The sequence below is a fragment of the Lathyrus oleraceus genome, chromosome 5 (assembly GCF_024323335.1).
Source record: "Lathyrus oleraceus cultivar Zhongwan6 chromosome 5, CAAS_Psat_ZW6_1.0, whole genome shotgun sequence".
Taxonomy (NCBI): Eukaryota; Viridiplantae; Streptophyta; class Magnoliopsida; order Fabales; family Fabaceae; genus Lathyrus; species Lathyrus oleraceus.
In genome coordinates this window covers 385,271,644-385,294,764 of record NC_066583.1, presented here as the reverse complement: position 1 = coordinate 385,294,764, position 23,121 = coordinate 385,271,644, and the positions used below count along the sequence as shown (strand labels likewise).

Genomic DNA, 23,121 nt, shown 5'->3' with positions numbered 1-23,121 from the left:
CCGTATGTTGCGTTCCACTCCATTGTTTTAATTCATCCAAATAGACCATAAAAGTTTGTAGTATATATTTTGAACCAATCACCTAATTTTATTATTTATTAAATTGTTTAAATTTGAAAGATTTTCAAAATAATTTACTCTATGAATAACTTTCCTCAACTTTTTGTGATCGGTAGGTAAAAATCTCCCTTAGTTTTAATAAATATACTCAATCAATTTCAATGAATGAACCTCCTTTATTTTATGTTTGGGCCCTTTTTCCATGCAAATCCATTTCTCATGTTTGAGAAAATGATGATTGTTGAGCAAAAGGACAAATCTGGTTTTGTACACATTTTTGCCTTGTTTTGTACCTTACCTGCAAAATTTGTTACAATTCAATATGGCCACTCTCAGTGTCACAGTACCATACTAATCAACCATTTTTCAAAGACTCCTTGTTCGTTAAGTTTCAACCCCATTTGAAAAATACTAGCTATGAATCCTAAAGATTCATTGGAAAATACCATCATGGAGGTGAGGGAAGATTTCATGCTTTCACCTGCCGGTGATAGTGAACCAACTTTCAGAACTGCACATTTTCTCAAACCTATTGCAAACTCCATTCATGAACTTACCCTCAATGAGTTATTCCTTAACCCTTCATCTTCATCTTTTGTTTTTGAACCAAAGGGATGCCCTTTGAAAATCAACTTCAATGGCTGGCGCTACCCACAGACAAAATGGGTTAGGTGGCTTGATCAGCTTAAACCCAAGTATGAATCAGTTTGGAAAAAAGCTGGAATCTTTGAACCTATAATGAGTACTAAGAGCCGTCTTATGAAAAATCAAGACTTGGTTTATGGGGTTGCTGAGAAATGGTGCTCTGAGACAAATACCTTTGTGTTTCCCTTTGGTGAAGCAACGATCACTTTGGAGGATGTTATTGTTTTGGGGGGTTACTCTCTATTTGGTGATCCTGTTTTCACACCACTTGAAGATCAAGAAATGAAAGAGGTTGAAAAGAAATTGATACTTGCAAGACAAGAAAGGAGTAAGAAAGGTATGCCTCCTTCAACATCAATGTGGATTGATATTTTCATTGATAAAAGTAGTGAAATTGAGCATGAAGCATTTCTTGTTACTTGGTTGTCAATTTTTGTTTTTCCTCACAAATACAATCTGGTGAAAAGTTGTTTGTTTTCTCTTGCTGTTCATCTTGCTAGAGGGAATCGTATTGCTTTGGCACCTGCTGTTTTGGCTAGCTTATATAATGATTTGAATTTGTTTAAGGAAGTAATTGTAGGTTTTGAGAAATGTTTATTACGAGGTGTTGAACTTCCTTTGGTGTTGGAGGTTAATGTTCAATCACCATTTTACTTGGTTCAAGTTTGGGTGTGGGAGAGGTTCAAAAATTTGCAGCCACGACCTAACTTGATCAACAATGAAGACCATGTATTGTTGAGGTGGCATATGGTTAGGGCTTTGGAAATTGACAGTGTGAGGTTGGCATTGGACTCAGCTATCGATCATTTTCTTTGGCGTCCATATGTTAGATATGCCAATAAGTGTGGAATTTATTATCCAAATGATGAAACTTTGGTACCATTTAAGAAAGATTTGGATAAACAGATTCTCTCATTTGTTCTATGCTTGAGAGTTTCTGAGCTAGTTGGATTTGAATGTATAGAGCAATATCTACCGCATAGAGTTGCTATGCAATTTGGATTGGATCAAGATGTTCCTGGCTATGTGTCTAGATTCAACAACACTGAAGCCATTGCTTGGAAAAATTACACTAGACCCTCATCTGATACAAGTTTATATTTTCCATCTAGATTTTTTGAAGCCGATGTTACCACGCGTTATGCAAAGTGGTGGAAAAAATCAGTATTGGGTCCTCAGGGTTTCTATAAGAACGTTGTGCGGCGTAAGAGAAGTGCAAGGTCATTGAAATTTAGACCTCATCATGCTGCTTTGTTTCCTCCTCCTAAACTTATTGATGATGATGTTCCTAAAGTTTTGAAAACCATCTCATCTGAAAATTCTGCTGAAGATAGTTTGAAAGCTGAGAAAAATGTTGATGCTCCGTCAAGTCTACTATCAGAAAATCACACTTTGGCTCCTTCCATATCTGCTGTTGAGGATTGTACGACTGTGTTGAAAGATGTTAAATTTAAAGACGGAATTTCTGTTAAAGATGGTTTGAAATCTGAGAAAACTGCTGATGCTACTTCAAGTCTACCACAAAAACATGATACTCTGAGTCCTTTGATATCTGTTGAAGATTGTAATCCTGTGCTGGAAGATGATGAGTTTGAAGATGCAAATAAGAGCAAAGAAGCTAGGTTGTCAAGTGAGAGAGTCTGCGAATCCGAGACTCAAGGTGAAAGCTCTAGCTATTTATCTGATGCAAGCATAGCAAAACTTGAAGAGAGAATTAGCCGACTCGAGAAACTGCATAGAGAATTGAAGATGGCAAGGTTAGTCCTCAGTCGAAAACATTATTATCTCATCAAACAAAAACCTTACTGATTTTTTACTTATGTTACAATTTTGTTTACTTATTTTACTTGGTTATTACATTCAAAGTATTTTAGTTTCACACCAATTACTGTTAAATATGTGAAATTGTCATTAGCACATTGGAACCTAGTGGTTCAAAGTTCAAACCGTAGATAACCGGTAACGGCGATTTTCTTTGTAACAATATATTTTTGTCGAATAATTGTGATCATACCAAATTATATATTTCCTTGTTCTGAAGTTTTGCTATATCCTTTTGTGCCCTCAGAAAATCCAGGGAAGGTAATGCAAGGCCTATGAGTGGTCCTCAATGAAGGTTACTCATACTAAGAATCAAAACATGTAAGGTGAAGTTTTCTGTTTGGATTAGTCAAATATGAAATAATTAATTAATTAAGGTTGCTTTGTAAATAACATCATCCTAGTTAAGTGTTTTGTCACATACATTGCAGGTTTCTGGTGTGAAGCACTTTGACAGAAGTGGATTTCAAGGGAAGTTTCTTGAAGAGATTTTGATTTTAAGCCTTAGCTTGTCAAGTTAGTAGAACTAGTTAAAGAATGTTAATTAAAAAAGAAGACCGAATGAAACATAAAATTTTAGGATATTAATGTTGGTATTTTGTTCTTCTGTCATAAAATATTTGTATGGAAGTTGAAACCTTTTGATTCATGAGCTATACTCTAGAAACTCGCTCTTAAATGAAGACTATTATGATATTGAAAAAAATGTTGAGTTCATGTATGATCGTTCGATTACAGAACTTGATGAGAGAATGAATACAATTATCTTAACACAAGCCATCAAGCTCAAAGATTTACGCTAATTGTTGGCATGCTTCATATCCTAACACAAGCCATATTCATAAAATTGAATGGCATGTTATTAGGATTGAAACTTCAATATGCTATGACTTTGGAAAACAATTTCATTCACTATATCTAATATGAACTTTCTTATTATCATTATCATTATCACCATCCTCTTCGTCATCGTCATCGTCATCCTCATCTTCATCTTCATCGTCGTCGTTGTCATCACCATCCTCATCTTCATCTTCATTGTCATTATTTACATTAGATTCATGATTTCCACCTTGAGAAGCAAAAATCTCTTCTTTTGTTAGTTTTTCTCCATCGTCTTCTTTCTTGTTGGCTAGAAATTCGAGAGCAGTAACTACATCGCTGATTAACGGCCGTGTATCAGCTTCCTCTTGAAGACACATTGCTGCTACAGCTAGAGCTTGATATAGACCCTTTATAGGATAGTTATCTCCTAGCAATGGATCTGCCATTTTTGTGAATTTATTTTTATCTTTTAGAAGAGGTTGTGCCTAACAAAAAACAAGAAACATAAACTACCTAGTGAATAATGTTACATTAACATAAAATTTGATATCGTTTATATGATAGTAACTTTCATCTCAACGCGTAGTAGTGTCTAAGGTTTGAGAACATACCCAAATGATTAAATTTTGTTCTTCTGACGGTCTCGAATTGTCGATGACTCTTCTTCCCGTAATAATCTCCAAGAACACAACTCCGAAACTATAGACATCTGATTTTGTACTTAATTGTCCCGTTGATGCATACTCAGGAGCACAATAGCCATAAGTTCCCATCACTCTGGTGGATACATGTGTCTTGTCACCGGTCGGGCCGAGCTTTGCAAGTCCAAAGTCTGAAAGCCTTGGATTGAAGCTTTCATCTAATAAGATGTTTGACGCCTTGAAATCACGGTATATCACTGGAGGGTTCGCTTGTTCGTGTAAATATTCAAGCCCTTTTGCCGCTCCTCCTGCAATCTTCATTCTAGTTTTCCAATCCAACGGCTTTCTATCAGGAGTTACATCTGATAATCATTTGTTGTTGGTCAGATGAAATAAAATTTCTCTCATTATTACATAACAACATGGTAAGATGCTTCAAATTGTTCTTACAGGAATCACTTATATGTCAAATAAGAAGCGCTTATTAAGAAGAACAATTACTTACCAAGCAAGTGATCTTCTAAGGAACCATTTTCCATGAATTCATATACCAAAATCCTCTGGTCACCTTCGGCGCAATAACCTACTAAATTCACGAGGTTTTGATGATGCAAAAGACTCAAAATCAAAACCTCTACAAGAAATTCTCTGTTCCCTTGAAATCCATTTCTGTCAAGCTGCTTCACCGCAACAACCTGCAACGTAAAACGAAGACTTATTTAGGGTTTAGGCTTTTTCAATTAACAAAGTATTGAAAAGAGAATTTGGTTGACGTAATACTTGATTTGTGCTTTTGATGTTCCCTTTGTATACTCTTCCAAAACCTCCTTCTCCAATCATGTTTGGAGGATGAAAATTCTGAGTCGCGCTGCATAGATCGCGATACGAAAATACCTTAGAGGTAACATTTCCTTTTCCAAGCTTTGCTATCTCATCTGCTATGAACCTTCTCTTGCCACTATCTACAATATATATAAAAAGTTCAAATTTTCAGAAAGAAAAAAAAAGGTTATGAAACCTATGAATGAAATCAAATTTTATGAAACTTATGAGCCAAGTTAACAAAAAAAATTGAAATTGAGAGATTAATTTACCAGTTTTAAAAGAGATGTTAGCAAATGAGGATAAAGTTTTTGCTTCATGGTATTCCTTAATACTTTTCTTCAATGATTTCTTGTTGATTCTCTCTTGTGAAGCACAACATGGAAAACAACTCATCTTCCACACCTTAAACAAAAACCTTAATATAAAGAAACCTTAAAATTCCAAAACCTTAACCTTTTCAAATCCATAATCTGCATGCAGCATGCAAATATTCCAATGCTAGAACAAACAACCTTTTAAAAATATCATGTTTAGATGTTGTTGATTAATGATTAAAACCACGTTGATTTCAAGATTCTGAGAATCTTATCATTTCAACATGGTTTTTTTTTTCTTCTTTGTTTTTCTTCAATGGTCTCTTTGAGTTTGGAAAAAAGGGATGAAGACTTGGTCAAATATGACAAACCAGAAATAACAAAAGTGAGTCATTTATATTAAACTATGGTTCTCATCTCTCATTATCTATTATTTATCTGTCATAACAATGTAGGGTTTTATACATTTTATCTTTCACATTATTTTTCACCTAATATAGAGGATATAAGGATGTCTCATTTTTTAATCCAACTAAGAATAAATAATGTTATACTATATGGTTGATTTGGGCATATATATATATATATATATATATATATATATATATATATATATATATATATATATATATATATATATATATATATATATATATATATATATATATATATATATATATATATATATATATATATATATATATATATATATATATATATATATATGGTTCGAATTTTGAAGTATGAATATGCAAAATCGATTCTAACATATTAGTTTATTCTCAAGTAGAATTACTTGTTTTTTAAAATTAATTCTATTTAAAGTTAGAATTTTTTATTTTTGAAGTTAAAAGTGATTTTTATACTAAAATATTTTCTTTAACTTAATTTTGCAAGAATTTATCAAAATATAAATTATTTTATCTTCAATTCATTTTTAATCAAAACAAATCAATTTATCTACGGTTAGTTCTCAAATACGATTTGATATCAATTTGTTCATTCGTAAACGAACAACAATGCCCTATATGTGTGTCGCATTTCTTCCATTAACCCTAAAAGGTGTGACATGTTTTTTAAAAGGCAGAGAAATTTCGCCAATTTGTTCATTCTTTCCATTTTCTTTCAATTTGTGTGTTCAAGTATTCTCCATTCTTATCATTGTAACTTATATAATGAAAATACGGTAGAATTTGTCAGATTAGGATGATTACGACTCATCAATCTTTTCCACAATTCTTCTATGAAATTTTATTAAAAACCTACAAAAACGTTTAAAATTTCCACGAAGGGATCCCATCGACCTGCAAACTGGGCTAAACGGAAAAACTTTCCCGCATAACAAAGGTTCACATAGAAAAAATTTCATGCATAAGGTTAAACAGAAAGAATATGCAACCAAGAGGTAGCAACTTAAGAAATAACAGGCAACAAAGCAAGCATCTAAATCAACAGAAACATAAAATCAAAGAAAAAGCATGTCCGTTACTATTTGTGGCTAATTTTGATGAAGTTGAGTGTTTACAAATAACTAATAACTATGTTTCTATGTAATATTCAAGTAAAAGCAAAAACTGAGTCACAATATTAATATCCTAAAAAGTTCATGTTTCATTTGGTCTTCTTTTTCAATCAACATTCTTGTTATGTAGCTTAACTAGTACTGTAATAATGTATGTTTATTACTGTGACCAAACCTTGTCATCTTTAATTAATTCTACTAAACTGTAAATGTAAGGCTCAAAATCAAATTCTGCACAAGAAATTCCCGGTTTCATTGAATTCCAGTTCTGTCAAGTTGTTTTCACAGCAACTACCTACAATGTATGTAACAAAGCACTTAGTTAGGATAATGCTAGTTACTTACAAAACAACCTTAATGAATAGGCTTTTTCCTTAACATGGTATTAAAAAGAGAATAATGTTTTCAACTGAAGCCTAACCTCGTTGTCTTCAGTTTTGCATGCACCTTCTCGAGTCGGCTAATTCTCCGTTCAAGTTCCGCTATACTTGCTTCAGATAAATTGCTATAGCTTTCTTCTTGATTCCCGGATTCGCTGATTCTGTCACTTGACATCCTAGCTTCTTCTTTGCTCTCATTTGCATCGTTAAACTCAACATCTTCTTCCAGTACATGCTTACAATCTTCATCCGATAGTAAAGGACTCAGAGTGCTGTGTTTTTGTGGTAGACTTGAACGAGCATCAGCATCGACATTTTTCTCAGCTTTCAAAACATCTTCAACAGAATTTTCAGATGACATAGTTGTCAAAACTTCAGGAATAAAATCTGAAGGAACATCATCATCAACAATATTATCACCCTTGCTAGTTTTTGAAACATCATCACAAGATTTTCCAAGAGTAACAGGGCCAACAAGTTTCTGAGAAAACTCAAGTGAAAGCTTAGCCTCGGGACTACATTTCAATGACCCGACATTTTTCTTCTGCCGCACAACATTCTTATTGAAACCCTGAGGACCCAATACTGATTTTTTCCACCACTTTGAATAACGCGTGGTAACATCAGCCTCGAAAAATCTAGATGGAAAATGTAAACTTGTATCAGATAAGGGTCTAGTGTAATTTTTCCAAGCAATGGTTTCAGTGTTGTTGAATCTAGACACATAGCCAGGAACATCTTGATCCATTCCAAATTGCATCGCAACTCTATGTGGTAGATATTGCTCTATACATTCAAATCCAACTAGCTCAGAAACTCTCAAGCATAGAACAAATGAGAGCATTTGTATATCCACCAAAACTTTCTTAAATGGTACCAAAATTTCATCATTTGGATAAAACATTCCGCAATTATCAACATATCTAACATATGGACGCCAAAGAAAATCATCAATAGCTGATTCTAATGCCAACCTCACATTCTCAATTTCCAAAGCCTTAACCATATGCCACCTTAACAATACATGGTCTCCCTTATTGATCAAGTTAGGTTGTGGCTGCAAATTTTTGAACCTCTCCCACACCCAAACTTGAACCAAGTAAAATGGTGATTGTAAACTAATCTCCCACACCATGGGAAGTCTATCACCTCCTACCGAACATTTCTTAAAACCTACAATTGTTTCCTTAAACAAACTCAAATCCTTGTATAAACTAGCCAAAACAGCAGGTGCTAAAGCAATAGGATTCCCTCTAGCAAGATGAACAGCAATAGAAAACAAACAACTTTTCACCAGATTGTATTTGTGAGGAAAAACAAAAATTGACAACCAAGTAACAAGAAATGCTTCATGCTCAATTTCACTACTTTTATCAATGAAAACATCCATCCAAACTGATGTAGAAGTCATACCTTTCTTACTCCTTTCTTGTCTTGCAAGCATCAATTTCTTTTCAACCTCTTTCATTTCTTGATCTTCAAGTGGTGTGAAAACAGGATCACCAAATAGAGAGTAACCCCCCAAAACAATAACATCCTCCAAAGTGATCGTTGCTTCACCAAAGGGAAACACAAACGTATTTGTCTCAGAACACCATTTCTCAACAACCCCATAAACCAAGTCTTGATTTTTCATAATGCGGCTCTTAGTACTCATTATAGGTTCAAAGATTCCAGCTTTTTTCCAAACTGATTCGTACCTGGGTTTAAGTTGATCAACCCACTTAACCCATTTTGTCCGTGGGTAGCGCCAGCCATTGAAATTGATTTTCAAAGAACATTCCTTAGGTTCAAAGACAGAACAAGAAGAAGATGAAGGGTCAAGGTTAAACTGAAAATTAAGTTCATGAATGGAGTTTGCAATAGGTTTGAGAAAATGAGCAGTTCTGAGAGATGGTTCACTACCACCAGCAGGTGAAAGCATGAAACATTCCCTCATTTCCATGATGGTATCTTCTAATGGTTGTTGATGATTCATGGGTTGAAGAAATAGTTGCTTGGTTCTGTGATACTGAGAGTGGCGTCGTGGAGTTTTTGATCAATTTCTTAGGGAAGTGACACAAAATTGGTATAGGATCATGCTTTACGCAATAACACAGAAACATACACAAAAAGAGGTAAATGTGTGAAAAACCCAAATTGTCCTTTGATGAATATAGTAGTTTTCTCAAACAAGGCAAATGCACATATATATATATATATATATATATATATATATATATATATATATATATATATATATATATATATATATATATATATATATATATATATATATATATATATATATATATATATATATATATATATATATGTAAAGGGGTTACTAGTTTTGATTTTAAATCGAATTTATTTCAAAATATTTTATTTCTAAATTACTAGATACATCAAACATGAATATCTCTTACTAGAAATTGGTTGTTCGCCTTGATCCTTAAGGAAAGAGATTGAACGAGTTTCAAGAGTCTACAAGCCAAATTCGAGTTTTTGCTTCAAATGTCCTTCTTTTTAAAAAAAATTCCCAATATGCCCATTTTGAAAATCATTTCCCAATCTACCCCTTTTCCAGTTGGGGCTCGTCACTTGAAGTGACGAGGGGATGAAGATTTTTTTTTGCTTTGTAGGCTCGTCACTTGAAGTGACGAGATGTTGAAGAATTTTGTGTTTTTTATTTTTTAATATTTTAAATAGTTTATTAAATACCAATAATAATTAATATAATTGATTTTTAATTATTAATTCTATATTTAATTAATATAATTGATTTAATTAAAAATAATCAATACATAATTAATGACATTAAATTTATCATAAGAAAATATATAATAATGATTGGACTTTTTGTGGAACATTAAAAATATCAATGGTATTAAATGGAATTTAGAATAAATAGTATTAAATGCAATTTATGTTCATCTTATTCTTAAATATATATGTAATATATGAATTAAATATTATTAAAATTGTGATATAATATGAAAAACTCACAACTGATATATGATTATAAAAAAAATTATATAATTATTTATATATTTTTGGCATCTTATTAATTATGTGAGTTATATAGTTATATTATCAAATAATAATAGAATATGACACAATATTAGAAGACTGAGATTGGAAAAAGATACAATAAAAAATTAAATAATTAGTGAAAGAAATATAATTTTTGACTAATTATTTTATAAAAATGATTAAATAAATATTATTAAATTATTAAATTATCCAATTACTTTTTTTTTTACTAAATTAACATTTATATAGGCTGTAAAACTTATTTAAATTATTTAAATTTTTTTATATATTTGAGGGGAGAAATTTATGTCTTTGATGTAAATAAGACAAAAGTATGTATTTACTGGAAAAATAAGAAATTTTGAATAAATATTACATATATTTTAATTATTAGTAAATAAATATTTTTTTATTTTAAAATAAATTAATCATGAATTAATTATTAAACTATATCATTAATAATTGTAAATGTTAATTTTATTATAATATACGAATTATATGTAAGTTATAAATGATGATCATTGATGATTGTTGTAATAATATTGCTATGATGATAACATTAAGGGATAATAATATCATAGAGAGCACATAACATAGTGTTAAATTCTCAGAAAGAAATTAGGAATTGATTTATAGTTGTCATAGAGAGCACACAACACAGTGTTATAAAAAATTATAAATAATAAAATATATTAATATATAATTAATGACATTAAATTTATCATAAGAAAATATATAATAATGATTGGACTTTTTGTGGAACATTAAAAATATCAATGGTATTAAATGGAATTTAGAATAAATAGAATTAAATGCAATTTATGTTCATCTTATTCTTAAATATATATGTAATATATGAATTAAATATTATTAAAATTGTGATATAATATGAAAAACTCACAATTGATATATGATCATAAAAAAAAATTATATAATTATTTATTTATTTTTGGCATCTTATAATCAAATAATGTATTTCTTCCATTGAAATTCTTAAAAAAACCAATTATTTCTATTATTAATATTTTAAATATTATTCATTTTTATTATTAATTTAATAAAAAATAATAATATCACAATTTTTTTATTATCAAGAAAAACTATAATTATTTACTATTTATTTTAAATATTTTTTTATAAAAAAATTATTATTTTTTTTAATTAAATCAATTTTATTAATTAAATATAGAATTAATAATTAAAAATCAATTATATTAATTATTATTGGTATTTAATAAACTATTTAAAATATTAAAAAATAAAAAACACAAAATTCTTCAACACCTCGTCACTTCAAGTGACGAGCCTACAAAACAAAAAAAATTCTTCATCCCCTCGTCACTTCAAGTGACGAGCCCCAACTGGAAAAGGGGGTAGATTGGGAAATGATTTTCAAAGTGGGGCATATTGGGAATTTTTTTTAAAAAGAAGGGCATTTGAAGCAAAAACTCGCCAAATCCATTTGATTTTAAGAATATATGAGGATAATTTACTTTCCACGTCTCATTAACACCCCTAATACCAAGATACATTAGGGTCTATAGTCCAAGGGAAGGATGAACCACTATAAAATTACATTGAGCACTTAAAAAGGAGGCTATCTTGGTCAAATACACCAATTATTGAATGAAAGTTTTCCTATTAGAATTGAGACTTCTTCCTTGAAGTCTCTCTGGAAAAAAAAACATTGGCATTAATCTATCAAGGGATATAAGAGATCTGCTAGCTAAGGGCCCAAGCATACATCCAGTACTAGGAGAATTTCAGTGCAAGAAATACCAAGAAAATGAGACAAATTGGTGACATTGATAAAAAAAAATGTGGATATATGTGCTTTTAGGTATCATGTCTACATCAATATATTTGGTTTTGATATTGACAATGTTCTTAACAAAAGTCTTCATCAGAAGTGTTGATAAAAGCTTTTGGTTTGGATGATGATAAGTGAAGTTATTATATGATGTGATCAAGTGATGGTGCTTGAAGATCAATATTTCATATGATCAAATTGCAATGCTTAGATTAAGATATCAAAGTCTCCCTTTAGAGAAAAACACTTTATGTCAAGCAGAATTCGGTGAAGTCAGTGATAATCTTTCATAAAGCTATGTATCTGATGATGGTGTCTATCATGAAGAGTTATCTCAAGTCTCATCAAAAGAATATTCAAGGTTCTAGTGAAGTTCTAAAGTCAAAGATAATGTGGTAAATAACAAGAAGTGTCAAAGTTGTGAAAGGGATGAGGTGTGAAAACTCGCCGAGTCCGTGTCATGTGATACATGTCTCTAAAGGTATAAGACTAACTCTCAAATTTATTTAAAAAATCACACACATAATTTCAATTGATTGGAAAGTCTCTCTCTTGTTATTCAAATCACAAAAAAATGTTTTTCTGCCTCACTAGTTGGCTAAAAGTTCAAAGAATTCATTGTGGGTGTGATTTACACTATATAATCGATTATGCCTTAGACCTAATTGATTATCTCTTTTTGTAACGCCGCATAATCGACTATTGGGTATTATAATCGAATGTAATTACTCTTTAGAAAATCTTTTATTTTTACTTAATAATAGAATATGTCATTGGCTTAATCGATTCTGAGCTTTTAAAAGCCCATGGATTGTTTCCATATTTGAGCCAGTTTTTTTCCTATAAATAGAGGGCTCATGTCTAGTTTCTAACACACTAAAAAATATATTTTAAAACTCTCTCTCTCATATATATATATATATATATATATATATATATATATATATATATATATATATATATATATATATATATATATATATATATATATATATATATATATATATATATATATATATATATATATATATATATATATATATATATATAATATATATATATATATATATATATATATATATATATATTTTTTTTTTTTTTTTTTTTTTTTGCTCTCCTTATTTTCTCACTTTTGTCTTAGTGCTTTTGAGAGTGAAGTTGTTATATATGAGGTGTTTTGGGTCTAATGTAAGGGGAAAATTGTAAATTCTCATTAGAAGAAATTTTGTTTTGGTTGTGAGCTAAACCAATTGAAAGTTATTATCTGGTTGTTGAGGTAAACCAGTTAAAATCTCTATTTGGTTGTAGAGGTTTCTGTAATAAAAACTCTAAGTTGGTTCGTGAGCTTAGTCTAGTGTTAAAAGCTCTCAATTGGTTTGAGACTGTCCTGTGGTAAAATCTATTGGTTGTGTCTCCATAAAAACTTTATGCATGGTTGTAAAGTTAGCCATTGTAAAACTCAAATCCTTGTATAAGGAGGTTCGTTAGCAAAACCTATCAAAAGCTCTCATCATAGTGGAAACTCTCGAGAAGGAATTATTGGGAAAATGAGTAGGTCACTTCATTAGACTGTATAAATATAGGGTGTTTTCCTCTTTCCCTTAAATATTTACTTTTCAGTTATTTATTTCTACTGTATTTCTATCTATCTGATTTTCTTATTTTTGCTGATTTCGTCTTTTTTGTTTTACAAACGTATTTTAAACTCTTATTTTGTCAAATATTTTGATTTGGAAATGGATTTTCAAACCCACATAATTCACCCCCTTTCCTTCTTGTGTTTGGAGTCACTTTTCCAACAACTAAAATCAGAATTTAACTCCTGTTTAAAGACTAACTATCTCAAGAGGAAGATGAAGACTACAAGCACTTTTTTTCCTACATGAGATTTTTCATGAATACCTCCCGCGTTTGATGGTGATAGGTTTTATCTATGGAAAGCTAGATTTTAAATTTTTATCAAAGCTAATGATATTAAAAGGTGGGATATTTTAAATTAATGGCCTGTTTATTCTCACCTTCTCCTTAAATGATGAGGTAGTAAATAAAATTGATTTTCATTGGACCAGAGAAGATAAGAGAATGGCCAAACTTAGTTTTAAAGTCAAACATCTTTTAATAAATTCTTTAAGTTCCAAGGAATTTTAGTATTTTTCAATTGTGATTCTGTCAAGGAAGTGTCGGACACTCTTGAGATTGCCTATGGAGTTTTTCCAAGTATCTAGCAAGAGAGAATGAACACGCACACTTAGGAAGTTGAAATGTTAAATGAATGTGAGACTCATTCTCATAAATGGTACTCAACATATATGATCAGAGAAGAGACTGGAGTCACTCTAACCATGAAGGATATTCCTGAAGCTCCTGAAGGCAGTATGTACAGACATTCAAGAAAAAGGAAGAAAGTTGCTTCTGAGTATGAAAAGGTGGTTCAAAAGCCACATAAGAGAAAGGTTTTACATCAAACAAAAGTTTAAAAAGAGGTTCAATAAGTGGCCTCCACAGTTGTCTTGATGCCTACCAAGACAAGGAGTGGAACCATTGGCATGACTCTTTAAAAGACAACACTTCTGAACTGCATGTTAAGAAGAAGAAGTTGAGGAAGATGGTGCTTCCAGAAGTTGATGAAGACGAAGATGATGATGAATAACCTCTACTTAAGAGTCCAAAGGTTGTGAAAGAAGGGGAAAGATTGATTGCATCTACTCTGATCAATCAGGCTATGGAAAAGCTTTATATTGTTGAAGCTCTGTTGAAGCAAGTAGAATCTGAAGTTGAGGCAGAAGTTGTAGAGAAGGAAGTTGATAGTCCTTATGATGTGGGTACTTATGTTGTGTCAGAAGAAGTTGTTGAAGGTTGAGAAAAACAAGAAAGAGGGGTTTGAATTGTTTTAACAGATAATAAAAACTTTTGCAAATAGAACACACGCGAAAAATAAAGCTATCAACATATAAGTTAATCCTGGTTCGCTTCAAATTCAAAGCTACTCCAGTCCACCCGGCCAAGGTGATTCCGCCTTCAACAAGGACTTAATCCACTAATCTTGAAGGATTACAACACTGAGTGTCTAAGAGGATAAATATCTCTTAGCCCTCTCAACTTTACAGACTTCACAAGTCACTTGAGGAATGTTCAGCAGTTAATGAAAAAATACAGTTATGTGTTTAGTGCTTCTAAGTAAGCAGAAATGACACAATATAAGAGGAAAATAATAGTCCACACTTAGAGAAACAACTTGTGTGAGCAAGAGATTTGAATATTGTTTTCAGTATGCTTGTGTGCTTCGCCTGTCGTTACGAAGATGATCCATCCTATATATATATAGGGGTTTTGATGAAGAGACTATTGAATGAAAAGATCTTGGCAATGATGGACGCTTAATGTAATTAATCTCTTTGTTCTTTCCATAGTAGTTTGAGGTGCGTTAACTTTCTTCCAAAAATAGATTCTTGCCATAAGCGGAAGACTTCACATCTAAGTCTTATTGATCTTTGATTCAGAATGCAGAGATCAGAGTTTCTGTTCAGCGTGTGCATCTTCAGATAGTTGTTGAAAGTTGATTGACTTTAGAGGTTCTTGATGTCTTCCTGATAGTGATTACATCAGAGTGTAAAAGCATCAGACCTTAGAGTGCGCTCTTCAGATTTAGAGCGTCTGATACCTCTTTCTTAGTTGAGCTTTGTACGCTTCCTTTGTGTTCAGAGTCAGAACTTCTGCTTGAATAACTTCTAAGTGGTCATTCTGGACTTGCGTGTATAACTGATGTATGTCTATCTGACCTCTTTTTGATTAGAGTCCTGCACACTTAGATAAATCATGTTAGGGTACCAATTTGTTTCATCCTTTGTTATCATCAAAATCTTAGAGATGAATTATAGACACCGAATCTTATTCTTACAATCTCCCCCTTTTTGATGATGACAAAAACCTCAGAGTGATGATGAAACAATGATACTAACAATAAGAATTTAAAAAATCATCTCAGAGTCAGATGAGTGACGACTCCCCCTGAGATAGATCATAACAGGTTTTCAGATGTTCTTACTAGATCTTCCTTGTGTAGCAGCTAGTTTTTACCTTTAGATGTTTCCTGCATAGATTGGAATTTTCATAAGATATTAATGTGCACAGTGCAGCGAGAGACTTAGATATATTTTCATCAAAGCTGTTTTTATTCTACCCCTTTTTGTCAGACTAAAAAAGACTTAGCACATAATAGAGTAGTCAAAATTAGATTCATATATGAGAAGAGAATTACATATAAGCAGCTATTCAAAACAGAGAGAAGAGCACAAAATACATAGCAAATAAGTAAGGAAAACAACAATCAAAGCCTAAGTGCCTAAGAGTTCGGAGGCGGAAGCATCCTTTGGAGCAGCTGAGTCAGCGGGTTCTGAATGTTGTTGTTGACGGAATCTTGTTGGTCCAGTCTTGCTCTCACTATCTGTTGCTCCTTTTATAGATATTCTAGAGTCTTCAGGACAAGAGGAGCGAAATCAGAATGAGATTGCTCCCCCTGAGTCAGAGCATCATTTCTTGCCTTTGCAGCTTCTTCTGCAGCTATGTGTGCTGCCTCTTCAGCATCAGCTTTTGCTTTCGCTTCAGCTTCAGCAGCAGCAGCAGCAGCCTTCTCTGCAACTTCTCTATCCCTTTGCTCTTCTTCCAGATGAGCCTTCTCTTCTTCTTCTTCTCTTTTGCCTCTCTGACCAGACATGCCTGCAGCCTCTCTCCAGCTTCTCTGATGAAGTTGTTTCGGACTTGTTCAGAGAGGCCTTTCAGCTTGAAAGCCTTAGAGGTCATCCATATAATCACTTTGTTCCAGTGAATCCTCACTGCAGAGGGATTATCGCTGATACCAAAATTCTCAGATAGTGATCTGATCTTCTTCGTTGAAGACTCTACAAATAAGGTTATTGCTTCTTCTAGGGTGGGGAAGTTAGGTTCTGGTTCAGGGGTAGGAAATGTAGGTGTTGGTGGTGTGGGGGTGGTTTCAGCGGAAGGTTCAGAGTTATGGATGATGGGGTTTTCAGAGGATGTTACGATGGGTGGTTCAGATGGAGGTGTTGGTGGTTGTTCAGATGGTGATGGAATGTTAGCTTCTGGTTCAAAGTGGTGGTATATGGAAAGGGCATGAGCCTGAAGCTGGGCCAAGGTGGGAGATTGGGGGTCAGAGGGCTTTGAGTCAGAGGAGATGGTGTAGTAAGGTGGGGATGAAGGTGTTGAAGAGGGTGGTGATATTGGTTCATTGAACATTTCAGCTTCAGAGATGGGCAAGGTTGTTGTGGTGAGGTTAAATTTTTGAAGAGGGGTGATGGTGGGTTAGAGGTAGGTGTTTCAGAGGGTTTGGTAGTGGAAGGTGAAGGTTCAGAGTGTGTGTAAATGGGTGAGGTTTGAGGAAGGGAAGAAGCAAGTTGCCTTAAATGAAAAGAGGGAGAGTTATGAGGCAGAGACTTACTTGGAGATTCGATCAGAGGGACAGGAGGTCTTGATACAGAGGGTTCCCCCAACTTTTCTTTCTTGGCCTTCTTTGACTATTCAGAGGTATCCCGTTGTCTCTTCATGAAATTGGGTGGATGCTCAGGCAGCCAATCCACAGAGGAATCTGAGATGTCCACTCCTTGGTTTGCTAGATCCTGCAGATAGTGAACAACAACCTCTGGAGGATCAACTTTTGAGAAGAGGTAGAGGCCATTTGGTATCTTACTCTGATCTTTTAGTGCTTCCCAGGAGGTATCCAACAAAGGATTAACCAGAATCTTCTCTATTACCATCATGCTCTTTAGATTTCATGCGTTCAGAGGCCTCTTAGTGTCAACAGTGACATCCTCCATCAGATTGTGGTGAATCAGATGATCCACCAACCCGTTCTCTATCAGAACGTCAGATATCAGCCTGCCTAGAGGGATGTTGGTTATGCGCTTCATGTTGTTTCTGGTGTCTCTTACAGTGTCCCCCGGGTACTTGAACAACAGCGTTGGCAGATTCAGCTTGAGCCCTTTGTGGAGGCAGTAGAGTATACACTTTTGATCAGTGTTGATGTAGTCTGAAGAATTGGACGTTGGGCGGTGATGAATAGTTCCTAGAATGATCTTCAGCCAGACTCTGAGGTTCTGGTGAAGCTCCTTGTTCTTGGAAGAGTTTCCTTCAGCGTTCTGCTTGAAGATTGTTGGGGCAATTTCCCGGGACATATATTTTGCCCTAGAGTTAATGTTGTAAATCTGTCTTCCCCCTGCCTTCTCCATGTTCAGAAGGGTAGCGATTGACTTCTCTGTGATGACGATTTTCACCCCCATAACGTAGGACACAATATAGTGGTCGTCTGAATCTGCAAAACGACAGAATTCCTTGACCAGATATGTGTAGATGGGACCATAGAGCCTTTGGAAGTAGTTTTCCCACCCTTGCTTTCTGATTTCTTCAATGAGGTCTATTCCATTTCTTTTTCATGTTTTCGAAATCAACCAGGGATTCACACAAGACTTCAAGCTTGTCAAACGGAGTGGCAAGGTTGATGTGGGGTTCCCGATCCAAGATATGGGGTTCTTTGTATATGGGAGTGGAGACGACGCCAGTTGTTGCAGTGGTTTGTTGAGAAGAGCTTGGAGGTTGTTTCGTTGATTCCATTTGTTGTGAGTAGTAATACACAGATTGTTGCTGGGAATCCATGAAGGAGATGAAGTTGTTGAAGAACGTTGAAGAAGTTTGAGGATCCTTGAGAGAGAGAGGTTTGTGTAGAATGTGAGTGAAAAGTGTGAAAGTGTGAAGTGTGAAAACTATAAGTACAAACAAGGGGCATGCAAAATGACAGTGTTAGATGGAAAATGAATATTTAAATTTAATGATGGCATAGAAAAAGAGTTGACACACTAGGGGAGACATTGATTACGGGTAATGATGGATGTCTAATCCATAAATCAACACACTGTTCGAGGAGATCTCAAGGGGTTGTCTCTTTATTTCTGCTATGCAGGTGTCTAGAAGATCCAAAGTCATACACAGGAGAAACCACGTGTTAATCCATCTGATCTTCAGGAATACCAAGGGATTGGATCCTGAAGATTTCTGATTCAGATGACTCCTAACTGGTAGAAGTATTAGAGTCAGATCCAGATACCAGATGTTACGTTCAGAGCCTTATTTTTCCATTTCAGAGAAGCACGTTGGATTCATTATGGGCAATTTTCAATTTTCAAGTGTTTTAGAATGAATGAGAATCTATCTTCAACGAGGGGTTTTGTGAAGATATCAGCCCATTGATGGTATGTATCTATAAATTTTAAAGATATTACCCCTTTCTGAACATAGTCTCTAATAAAGTGATGTTTTATTTCTATGTGCTTTGCTCTGGAATGCAGAATAGGGTTCTTACTTAAAAAATGGCAGAAGTATTATTACAGAAGATGCGAACGTTACTCTCATATATCTGAAGATCTTCTAGTTGATTTTTCATCCAAAGCATCTGAGTAGTGCATAATGAAGCTGATATATATTATGCTTATGTAGTAGAAAGAGCAATGGTTGACTCTCTTTTGCTGGCCCAAGATATAAGATTGTTTCCCAAGAACTGACAGTTTCCAGATGTGCTTTTACGTTCCATTTTGTCTCCTGCATAATCTGCATCACAATATCCAGAGAGCCTATACTCTGATGTTTTCTCATGCATCGGGCCAAGGTTAGGTGTTCCTTTCAGATACCTTAGGATTCTTTTAACTGCTGTTAAATGAGATTCCCTTGGATCTGGTTGGAATCTGGCACATAGACATACACTAAAAAGAATATTTGGTCGTGTAGCCGTCAGATAGAGAAGAGAGCCTATCATACCACGATAGTGTTGGTGTAAGCCCTAGAGGCCAATACTTTTGGTACTTGTATCGAATTATTTATTAATAATAAAAGGCTTTTTCTTTATTATGGTTGATTAATAAAGTCCCTGGAATAGATAGTCCGTTTAATGTATTAAGTGTGACTTAATCATGAGAACACATTAAACATAAGGACACTATTCTTAAAGTATCCGTAGTCGAGCTTTAGTGTGAAGTGGGATAACATTAAAGCATTAAGACTATTATGTTTGTAGACTGATGATCACATCTCATGGATCATGGATAAAGAGTTATCAAGTCTTAAACATAGGTATGAATATTAAGAGTAATATTTATATCGGATTGACCCGCTATGAGAATACTATATAGAAAGTTATGCAAAGTGTCATAAGTTATTCTCATGGTGATAATGGTGTATACAACTCTTCGACCTGAAACCACTATGGACCCTAGATGTAGAGTCGAGTGCTTTATTGCTGATCTAACATTGTCCGTAACTGGATAACCATAAAGACTGTTGATGGGTACTCCACGAAGCATGCTGAGGGACATGAGTGACCTAGATGGAATTTGCCCATCCTGCATAACAGGATAAATGTCTATGGGCCCAATATTGAACTGGACAAGGATGACACGGTCTATGCCTTGTGTTCAATATAGACATAAGGGCAAAAGGGTAATTATACACATAAGTATTATCACAGAAGGAATTGTCAGATCACTTGACATTTTCGTGTCTTGGGTAGCAGTGATGTGTTGCTAGATACCGCTCACTGTTTATTATGTTAAATGCGTGATTTAATATAATTGCCAACCTCACGAAAACCTACAGGGTCACACACAAAGGACGGATTGATGAGAGGTAGAGTAACTAAGGAATACTGTAAGGTACGGTGCCCTTAAGTGAATTATAGAACATCGTAAGGTACGGTGTACTTGAGTAGAATACGAAATATGGTAAGGTACCATGGGCTTAAGTGATTTTGGGCATATTATAAGATATGGGCCAAAATACACTTAAGTGGGCCTTTTAGCTTAAAGCCCACACAAGTGGTTCTAAAAATAGAACCCTTGTGCAAAAGCATTGATTGCGGTTGCATTATTTTTGTTTTCTCACTCTCTCTCTCTCTCTCTCTCTCTCTCTCTCTCACTCACTCAAAGCCTTCATTCGTACCAGCTAGCACTGAGATTGAAGGAACCCGTTCGTGTGGACTGAGTAGAGACGTTGTCATCGTTCAACGTTCGTGATCGCTCCGTGGATCTGCATCAAAGGTTTTGACCGTCACAAGAGATCTGCACCAAAGGTTTCAATCGTCACAAGAGGTAAATATTCTATCATTGATCATGACCATTCGTAAGGATCTCTAAAGGAGAAAATTTTAATTTCCGCTGCGTTTTGGACCGTTATTCTCCTTCAGTGGTATCAGAGCCACTTACGAAACCATGAATCAGATAGCTATTTAATTTCTGTATTAATATGATTAAAAGACAGAATGAATCAATTAATTAAACGGGTAATTAAATTTGGCATCATGAGTGTATAAGTTGGATGATTGATGTTGACTATGCTTCGGTACCGACATTAGTATGGTGAAACAGCGATACATCGATCGTCCATAGGTTACGCAATTGAGACCGATCAGCTTATGTATGATATAAGTAATCCTAATGCAAAGTACGGTATATGTGATATACTGTTTCTGTTTCATTCATTCAAACACTAAATGATTGTTTTCCTTTGAGCGATCAATGGTCATTTGCTTCGGAATCCGACATTAGTATGGTGAAGCAATGACCTGTTGATCAATCATACTGAATCAATAATCGAGGTGTGTTTGACGGTCTGAAATTGGCGCATTAGGGTTGGTGACGGTGCAAGGGTTGTGCCTTCAAGGAGTTGTGAATTTAGGGTTTTTGGAACAGGTCTGCAGACTGTTTCAAAGTTCTGTTATTTTGGATGCGTAACGGTCGTAACAAGATGCGTGACGTTCGTAACAGACCCATGACGGTCGTCACGTGCTTTGTGACGGTCGTCACACTCACAGATCCAAAATTGTAGGCGTTTATGTTTTGGCCCCGTGACGATCGTAACATATGCCTATGACGGTCGTAACATGCTTGTGACCTGTGACGGTCGTAACATGCTTGTGACGGTCGTCACACTCACAGGATCAAAATTCTTGGGGTTTCTGTTTTGTGACTACGCAAGGGTTGTGTTCATGCAAAACAATGTCCATTTCAAATGAATTGTTCATTAAAATTTTGGATAGGGGCGCTGCCCCTCCAACCCCGCAAGGGCGCTGCCCCTTGACCCCGTTCGCTGACCGGGCAACGGAAACCCCGGCTAACTCTGCGTAGTGTGATCGGCCGCCGAAATTTAATTTGGTTTTAATTAATTAAAGGAATTAAAAATTAATAATAATGTGTTTGTTATTATTGCCTTGTTGTGATCAGTTATGGCCTTAGTCTTCCTTCATTTTGTTTTGGGTTTTTAAATACGACTTGTGTGTCGTGCCTCTCCTTTTGATCTCTTAATGTAACTTCTTTTCTCATCTCAAACCCTCGTATGTAAAACGAGTTTCTTCTGGAATGTAATGTTATGAAGAAAGAGAAGAAGACAATGTTATGAAGAAAGAGAAGATTTCAATATCAAAGGAGGACAACCTTGAAGATCAAAGGAGGACAACCTTGAAGATCTTGCTTGGAGAAGCTTAGAGAAGAATTCAATATTAAAGGAGGACAACCTTGAAGATCTTGCTTGGAGAAGCTTAGATCGTTATTAGGTTAGCTTAGGTTCTCTCATTGGTTTGGGAGAACAATTGCGCTAGGGGCCATAACTGTTTCATTGTGTATGTATGTTGATGCATGTGTATGTATGTTGATGCATGTGAATATATGTTGATGTATGTGAGAGACGATTTATATGATAAATAAGCCGGTGAGATCATAACAATTACAATTCCCTCAAATTAAATATTAAGTTTATGCTTTCCAAGTTTTAACACTCATCAAGACTAGTATCAGATAATGTAGGTTTCGCCTACGCGAGGTGCATGATCTATATATTAGTAAGGTGCGATGGGATAATTGTAATATCCAACTGTTAAAACAATGGGTCAAACTTAACTAAACAAATTATGAGAATATTATAAATGTTTGCTTTCCAAGTTTTAGCACTCATCAAGACTGGTATCGAATAATGTAGGTTTCGCCTACGCGAGGTGCATGTTTTGTATTAGTTAAGATGCGATGGGATAATTGTAATATCCAATTGCTAAAACGATGAGTCAAACTTAATTATAATTTTCTTATATATGTTTAGAAGCAAGAGTTGGGAATGATCCATATGATGGATTGAAATAAGGAGTTATTCACCCAACTGAAATTTTCGAGAGTTGTATGAGATACAATTGGAAGGAGTTCCTATCTAAATAACCTAG

At 34.2% G+C, this 23,121-nt stretch overlaps 4 protein-coding genes across 5 annotated transcripts; 1 reads left to right on the top strand and 3 right to left on the bottom strand.

Annotated features, from left to right (window-relative positions):
* Positions 1–366: 366 nt before the first annotated feature.
* Positions 367–3,086, top strand: LOC127084968 (uncharacterized). Its single transcript, XM_051025509.1, has 3 exons — positions 367–2,462; positions 2,774–2,852; positions 2,958–3,086. The coding sequence occupies exons 1-2, from the start codon at positions 478–480 to the stop codon at positions 2,817–2,819; spliced, it is 2,031 nt and encodes a 676-aa protein (XP_050881466.1). The 5' UTR covers positions 367–477; the 3' UTR covers positions 2,820–2,852; positions 2,958–3,086.
* A 136-nt stretch (positions 3,087–3,222) lies between these two features.
* LOC127084967 (probable serine/threonine-protein kinase PBL23) lies at positions 3,223–5,682 on the bottom strand. Of its 2 annotated transcripts, none has more exons than XM_051025507.1 (5): positions 5,087–5,680; positions 4,773–4,954; positions 4,498–4,687; positions 3,963–4,354; positions 3,223–3,836 (listed from the first exon to the last, which is right to left on the bottom strand). In XM_051025507.1, exons 1-5 carry the CDS (start codon positions 5,208–5,210, stop codon positions 3,432–3,434), a joined length of 1,293 nt encoding a protein of 430 aa, XP_050881464.1. In that variant the 5' UTR covers positions 5,211–5,680; the 3' UTR covers positions 3,223–3,431. The 2 variants fall into 2 exon arrangements, with proteins under 2 accessions (XP_050881464.1, XP_050881465.1); XM_051025508.1 differs by having other exon boundaries at positions 3,633–3,790; positions 5,087–5,682.
* Positions 5,683–6,610: 928 nt separating this feature from the next.
* On the bottom strand, positions 6,611–9,151 carry LOC127084966 (uncharacterized). The gene is made up of 2 exons (XM_051025506.1): positions 7,075–9,151; positions 6,611–6,948 (listed from the first exon to the last, which is right to left on the bottom strand). The coding sequence occupies exons 1-2, from the start codon at positions 9,009–9,011 to the stop codon at positions 6,945–6,947; spliced, it is 1,941 nt and encodes a 646-aa protein (XP_050881463.1). The 5' UTR covers positions 9,012–9,151; the 3' UTR covers positions 6,611–6,944.
* Positions 9,152–16,314: 7,163 nt separating this feature from the next.
* On the bottom strand, positions 16,315–17,111 carry LOC127080886 (uncharacterized). Its single transcript, XM_051021177.1, has 2 exons — positions 16,671–17,111; positions 16,315–16,596 (listed from the first exon to the last, which is right to left on the bottom strand). Exons 1-2 carry the CDS (start codon positions 17,109–17,111, stop codon positions 16,315–16,317), a joined length of 723 nt encoding a protein of 240 aa, XP_050877134.1.
* Positions 17,112–23,121: the final 6,010 nt, after the last annotated feature.